The sequence below is a fragment of the Triticum dicoccoides genome, chromosome 7B, assembly GCF_002162155.2.
Source record: "Triticum dicoccoides isolate Atlit2015 ecotype Zavitan chromosome 7B, WEW_v2.0, whole genome shotgun sequence".
In the NCBI taxonomy this organism is placed as follows: domain Eukaryota; kingdom Viridiplantae; phylum Streptophyta; class Magnoliopsida; order Poales; family Poaceae; genus Triticum; species Triticum dicoccoides.
In genome coordinates this window covers 576,764,066-576,771,319 of record NC_041393.1, presented here as the reverse complement: position 1 = coordinate 576,771,319, position 7,254 = coordinate 576,764,066, and the positions used below count along the sequence as shown (strand labels likewise).

Here is a 7,254-nt window from a genome sequence, read left to right as displayed (position 1 = left end):
AATTTTGGCAAAGCATGGTTAAATTTGACACCCAACTAGTTTTGGCATGACTCCCTCGGGATTTAACAGGTGGTGCCGTCTGTGCCCTCATATCACTCACTTTTCACAGATGAAACTGAGCTCAAGTATGCACAAAAAAGAGAGTATGAGATTGTGTCCTTGGACACAACTTTAACCAATTCAAATTACCAGTTCAACAATCTGGCTCACAAACTCATTTAAGTGATACACTTTGGTCAAAAACAGTTCAAAGAGGCGCAGGACACTGACCAAATTAATGATCAAAGCTTCTTATTGAAAAGGATCAAAGTTTTTACTGAAATGCGTGCAAACCTTACAAACCAAGGTGGAGGGTGTACATGAGAATATATTTTTGCACATGGCACATGCTCAGACCAGACTAATATACATCATCTACAAATAGTAACTATGCAGGTATAATCAAAATTGGAGAAAGAAGTGCTCATAACAAATTTGAGGGTTTTATTTTTATTGCCGGGAGAAACATGAAGACATTTATTAAGGCTCTAGGGTCTGATCTTGTTCGCTGCCACTATCCTCCTGATATTGCTCCTCGTCACTCATGCCACTTGTATGGCCATTAGGAGGGTCTTCGTAGATGTGCCCCATCTTCAACCTCTTTGTTTCCATGTAACGCCGATTCTCATTAGTTATTGGTGTCAACAGCGGCACTCTTCCCAGGACACTTAAACCGTAGCCCTTGAGTCCAGTGTACTTCGCCGGGTTGTTAGTCATCAGCCTCATGGTTCGGACGCCAAGATCACGTAGTATCTGCATAGCGGAAATAGATATCAGCAAAGGTGGATAGCTCAGGAGTTGTAATACAAGCGAATTCTAGTGGAATGGTCTTTACCTGCGCGCCTATACCGTACTCCCGGGAGTCGGCAGGCAACCCAAGATCCTCATTAGCCTCAACAGTATCCCGTCCAGCATCCTGTAAATTGTATGCCCGGAGCTTGTGACCCAGCCCAATGCCCCTGCCTTCGTGGCCACGTAGGTAAACCACCACACCCCGACCAGCCTTCTCGATCATGGTCATCGCCAGGGCAAGTTGGCCCCCACAATCACACCTTGCCGATCCAAATATATCTCCAGTTAGGCACTCTGAATGGACTCTCACTAGAATATCCTGGCCATCCCCAACATCACCCTGCATATAAAGGAAAACAATTTATTATTGCCCTGCATATAAATGGTTTTTGCCTGGTTTTCCCTAACTAACTGGGGAATTCTACTTCTACTGTGAAATCCAGAGCTCCTGTGCTTGGTTTCTTCAAAAAATAAGCCTAGATGAAAAGAAAGACTTAGCAGCATTCATTATTTAAGAAGGTTTCCTTCCCACAATACATTGCTGCTTCACCATGATCTTGCAGTATAGGACTGTACAACTGGTTGAGGTTTTTTGGCCAGACTGATGGATGTAAATGGCAAAAAAATGTCTTGCTGCATTTAGTTTTGTTCAAGAATTTTATTACAGATGTATGTACTAGAACAAAAAATATCCCATTGTTGAGTCCAACTGCAAACTTGCAAGTGACTACCTATATTTGCTCATGGATGCTTACCTTGATCATTGCAATGTGCTCCATCCCATCGATAAGTGATCGGTAGCAATAGGATTCAAATGACCCCCACTGTAATTGTAATGGTGTGACACAAAGACGTTCTACCAGCCTGTCTCTCTTTCTCCTATATCTGTATATGCAAATAATTTCTTATAAGGAACTGATAGTCCAGTAAAATATTACACAAAAGTATGCATTCAAGTAGAATTAATCAAACTGTAGCTTTCATATTCGAAATTGTTCTCTAGTTGCCATCCGGCATGAAACTATTACCGTTCAGTGCATCATAATTAAATTCTTAACTTGTACGAACGAACTGACACTTGGTTATATTAGCAAATAACAAACCTAATCAAGTCTGCAATTGAGACAATCTTCAGGTTCTCCCTCTCTGCAAATTCTTTCAGCTTTGGCAACAAAGCCATGGAACCATCATCATCGTCAACAATTTCACAAAGAACTGCAGCAGGAGGTAACCCAGCCAACATGGCAAGGTCTACTGATGCTTCAGTATGCCCAGCCCTTTTGAGGACACCACCTTCTCTATATTTAAGAGGAAAGATATGTCCAGGACGGTTGAAGTCCTCAGGCTTAGAATAAGGAGATGCAAGTGCTAGAACTGTGCTTGCCCGATCCTTGGCTGAAACCCCTGTTGTTGTGCCCTCTTTAGCGTCCTAAAATACATTTTTTAAGCAGTCAATTGGAGAAACAGGCAAGAGGAGAAAGTAAAATATGCCCATACAAAAAAGGAGAAAATACAATATGCGCATAGACCAGAATTCTGACTAGAAAATCGGACATCATACCACTGAAACAGTAAAGGCTGTCCGCAGCTTCTCTTCATTTTCCTTTGCCACTACCATAAGAGGAAGTTGTAGTCTTTCCAGGTCATCTTCTTTCATGCTGACACATACAATCCCAGTGCCATGCCTCACTATGAAAGCCATAGCCTCTGGTGTTACTGTGGATGCTGCCATTATAAGATCTCCTTCGTTCTCCCTGTCTTCATCATCCACAACAATCACATACTGCAAATGAATCAGTTAGGATTACAGAGCAAATGATGCCAAATAAATAAGTAAATAGAAAACATAACTTTGGTAACAGGACATACTTTTCCTTGGCGAATATCTTCAATAGCTTCAGGTATAGATGAGAAACCCTCTGTAGGCAAATCTAGGTCAAGTTCATCATCATCGGCTGAAAACCCATCGACGACAGGAGCCATGTCAGCAGCTATGGTCCCCAATGCAGCAGCATCAGCTTGAACAGTTTTAGATGGACTGGCCTGACCATTTATAACAATACGTTCTGACGGATCAACCCCAGCATGACATACATGAAAGCTTTTGATTTGATTATTATTTGCCAAGTGAACCGAACTGGTTCTCCTTAAGCTGTTCGATGCCAAAGTTGGTGAAACTGAAATATCGCAGCGCAAGACAGAATTCATGGGCTGACTGTTGGTACCAGTGAACCGTGGAAAGAGTTTCCCACTGCATAAACCAATTTAAGATAAGATGTTAGAATTATGAAGTAAAATGCCATGATCTGAATTATTGTCGATAATGTCATATCGGTAATCTTGTGTCCTGTTGTGTATCATAATGCCTTGTAGGTTGTAGCACCATATGTGGAAGATACTTAACAAATTTCATGCCTACTGTATACAAGGAACATGGTAAGAAATAAACAAGGAAATGTGGGTGAGTAGAAATTTTCGGCATCAAACTTTACGCACAAAGCTAATAATGAGTTCTGTGAGTGACTCCATGCCCTTTGTATCTTGCTTTTGTGCAGTTATCCCTCATAAACCGGGCAACTGTTTCTTCCATATGAATAGGCAGTTCTGCCGTCAGGTTTCCCCAAAAAACAACGAAGATGAAGCACAATCCACATCTCCTATTTCTCCAAAGTAAAAATTCATATCTCCTGAACCTAAAAAATAGTAGAACCATTATACCAACCCAACCATGCCTATATAACTACATCATGGCTATATTCCTCTAACCAAATATACCTTGGGCCAGAGTTGGATACCGAACCTCCTCTAGTCCGAAGCTTGGCCCAAACAGACCACTACAATCCTAGGGTTTGGTGCTCAGAGATGACTACGGGGAGAGCCCCAGTCGATCTCTTCTACTTGTCGAACAACATTTTTCCCAAGTGATTTCGACTGTAAATCCACTGACTGACTGGGCAAAATACATGCTCACGGGAAAATGAAATAACTCACCGGAGGCACGAAGGAGAAGAAGGCGGCGCGATTGAGGGAGCCATGTCGCCGGCGAGACCCCTCCGTCTCGGGGTAAGATGGAAAGCGAGGAGAGGAGCCGCCGCGGGTTGCGAATGAACCGCGTGGGGTGGAGGCGCGGAAGACGGAGAGAGACGTCCGGAAGGTGGTAGGTAGGATAGCGCAGCGCGCGCAGCTGGCGTGGCGGCGGCGCCCGGGTGGGGAAAAGCTGTGGCCTCTCATAGCATCTATACAACCGGACCGTACTTTCTCAAACGTCCGGCCAACAGCCCGAACACCGTTTAGATTTTTTTTTTTACTTTCAAACTATTTATCTTCAATCATGAAAGTGCAACAAACAACGGAAATAATAAAAAATACATCCAGATTCGTAGACCACCTAGTGACGACTACAAAGGCCGTTTAGATCTAATAAAACACCATTCAATCAGACACTTTAGAGTCAGCACAAATGTTCATGTCTGACACCCTTCAAATTATGTACGGCAGATAATTATGAGGACTCCATGTCAGATCCGATAGACTAGACGCATCTCAGTTGTCTCTAAATCGTCCACACCCCTAGCCCTACCTGCCATCTTCCTGTCACATATCTTCCGCGTTTGTGCCACCCCTTTTCCTGGCTCCGTCATCTTCCATAACCCACATCGCTGATGTCGGCGACCCCAAACCCCTCCCGACTGCCCTTCTTGCCCCGGACATGGTCGCCGCCATCGCATGCCGCTCCGATTCATCCTACTACTCGGGACATACACCTCGCCCTCTATGTGTGCGACGAAATGTTCGAGTGGTTTTTCTAGATTCTTTTGCTCATTTATAGGAAAAACGATGGATTCATCGGATGATGACTTTGAGAACAAGGAGCTTGGTGAATTCATATACAAAAAATTTGTTGATTTGTCAGTTTTGAACAACGAAGATGCTGAGACGATGTTGATGATGAGCATTCATCAAAAAATGGAGAATCAACAAGGAGGTGGAGCATGTTTAGAAAAGGATTCAATGAAGGGTTGAAAAGTTGTTCCCCCAAGATCGGGGCGCTGACGCATGACTTCTCTACGAGGACTATTTCAAACAGGTCCCAACATTCCATGAGAATTTTGTCAACGTCTCTTCCAAATGAGCATACCTTTGTTTTGCGAAAGGATTGTTGCGGCACTACCACTTTACATGAGCGAAACTACTATGTGAACGATAAAAGGATTGAACAATGATTCTCAGTTTTGCCTACGCATAAACGGTTGGATGTGCTGCATCATGCAGAAAATGTTTAGATTTTATCGTGTGTGTAGCAGCGCTCTTACATAACCCTAACAAAAAATATACTCTCGTGGTAATATTTCGCAAATACCTATCAATTTTGGTTAGTCGTCATTTCGTCCGTTTTAAACAGGATTATGACAAGGCAGACCCACATGTTAGGACTGACATGGCACGATAGTCAACGTCGTTAGATTGACCAACACTTTGGGCATTATGATATGTGGGACCCACATGCCGGTCTAAATAAAAATTCCACTTATTACCCCATCCATGCATCCCCTTAGTTACGTCACGTGACACCACTAGAACCAGCCCGCGCATGTGCCACTCAGCAAGGCGTCAACTGCCCGCCGACAAGCACCCACTGACACTCTGCCTCCTTTATCCTTCTCCTCTCTTCGCCGCCTCCTTGACTAGTTGCGCCCGAAGCACGCCCAGCACCGTTGCGCGGCCATGGTCGTCGGCCACCCTGCTGGCTCATGCCACCACCCTGCATACCCACATGCGGGTCCCACATGTCATAACGCCAAAACGTACCCATCAATCTAATGGTGTTGACTACTGAGCTACATCAGTCTTGACATGTGTGCCCGCATTGTCATAATCATGTTTAAAACAACCAAACCGGCAACTAACCAAAACTAAAAGGGTTGGGCCAGTTTTGCTGCTTCGTTGGTGTTGTTGGTTTTCTTAAAAACATTACTCATTTTGTTTCAAAATATAAGATGTATTACATTTTTTAAAAGTCAAACCTTTTAAAGCTTGATCAGATTTGTAAAGAAATATATCAAAATCTATAATACCAAATCGGTATAATTAGATTCATCATGAAATGAATTTCCATATATATATTTAATATTGTCAATATTGACATTTTTGGCTCTAAACTTGGTCAAAATTAAAGGAATTTCACTTTTCAATAAATAATGGTGTATTTTTTTTAATATAGTTCGATGATTTGGTGGGCCTTTCTCGATGTGATTCTGTGTTTTCTGTTAAGAAACCCATATTTACGTGGGAAAATTTCTGCATCGGTGGTTGCATGTACTATATTTTGGTGCTATACTATCACATGATGGATGGCTAACCTGAAAAATAATAATCACTGAACCAATGAACATGTAAAATGCAGAAGAGAAGAGTGCAGTAAAGCTAGTATTCCCTTTCGAAACTAACATGAACATGATGTGTATACATGCATCAAAGAAGAGAGAAAATGGTGACTTAGACGAGAACTGAAGGGGGTGCAGCACTAAAGATTAGTTATCTAACAACAAAAGAATGACCAAAAGAACCGAAGAGGAGTTAAATTTACAGATAGAATTATAAAGTAATACCGAGGGGAGGAATGACCAATGCATACTAAGCATGAATTCTGAAGAAAGGAACAAAACTGATGAATTTTTTTTTGCTCAATGAATACTAAGAAAGACAGAGAAGATTAAACTGGAGAATAATCTAACTGCGCATTGCGGCTAAAATCCCTTGTATAGAAAAAAAATTCCTATGATGTTCTAAATCCCTTGTCTACAGGCAGGAAGACCGGCAGGAAGACCGATGACTAACTTGACAGAAATGTATACACAGTACAGGCAGGAACAAGATGACGCGAGTATATACTCCCTCCGTTCCTAAATATAAGTCTTTTAGAGATTTCAATATGGACTGCAAAATGAGTGAATCTTCATTCTAAAATATGTCTATATACATCCATATGTAGTTCGTATTGGAATCTCTAAAAAGACTTATATTTCGGAACGGAGGGAGTACAAACAAAGATGGTGTAGGCATGATAAGGAGCTGCACAGACATGAGTAACTGAGCCTGCACCCGCAAGGCCGGAGCGCTCTGCCCTGAGAGCATCTCCAACAGCCGCGCTAAACTAGCGTCGCGCTGCAAAATAGGCCTTTTTAGCGCGCGCGCAACGCGGCGACTCGCTCCAGCAGGCGCGCAAAAACGGCGCGCGCGATAACGGGTTGGGCGCGCGGTCAAAAACACTTATCCGCGCGGTGTATTTGAAGCGCCAGCTACAGCGCGCGGCACACTCGAGCGCTCGCGCCCGCACTCTCTCCCTCTCCTTGTCCTACGCCCCGCGCGCGCCGGCACCGACGCCCTGCCCCCCGCCATGGACGCGCACACCGGCGCCCCGCT

The 7,254-nt window shown here is 43.4% G+C and overlaps 1 protein-coding gene across 1 annotated transcript; it reads right to left on the bottom strand.

Annotated features, from left to right (window-relative positions):
* Positions 1–274: 274 nt before the first annotated feature.
* LOC119336392 (probable bifunctional riboflavin biosynthesis protein RIBA 1, chloroplastic) lies at positions 275–4,035 on the bottom strand. Its single transcript, XM_037608401.1, has 7 exons — positions 3,823–4,035; positions 2,701–3,082; positions 2,393–2,614; positions 1,935–2,260; positions 1,587–1,716; positions 875–1,171; positions 275–792 (listed from the first exon to the last, which is right to left on the bottom strand). The coding sequence occupies exons 1-7, from the start codon at positions 3,864–3,866 to the stop codon at positions 520–522; spliced, it is 1,674 nt and encodes a 557-aa protein (XP_037464298.1). The 5' UTR covers positions 3,867–4,035; the 3' UTR covers positions 275–519.
* Between the last annotated feature and the right edge of the window lie 3,219 nt (positions 4,036–7,254).

Excerpts from the sequence above, each read along its gene's own strand:
- LOC119336392 (XM_037608401.1), bottom strand. The coding sequence starts at position 3,866 with ATGGCTCCCTCAATCGCGCCGCCTTCTTCTCCTTCGTGCCTCCG. Across the intron at positions 2,615-2,700 it reads AAGATATTCGCCAAGGAAAA|TATGTGATTGTTGTGGATGA; the intron begins GTATGTCCTGTT and ends ATTCATTTGCAG. Across the intron at positions 793-874 it reads AGTACGGTATAGGCGCGCAG|ATACTACGTGATCTTGGCGT; the intron begins GTAAAGACCATT and ends TCCGCTATGCAG.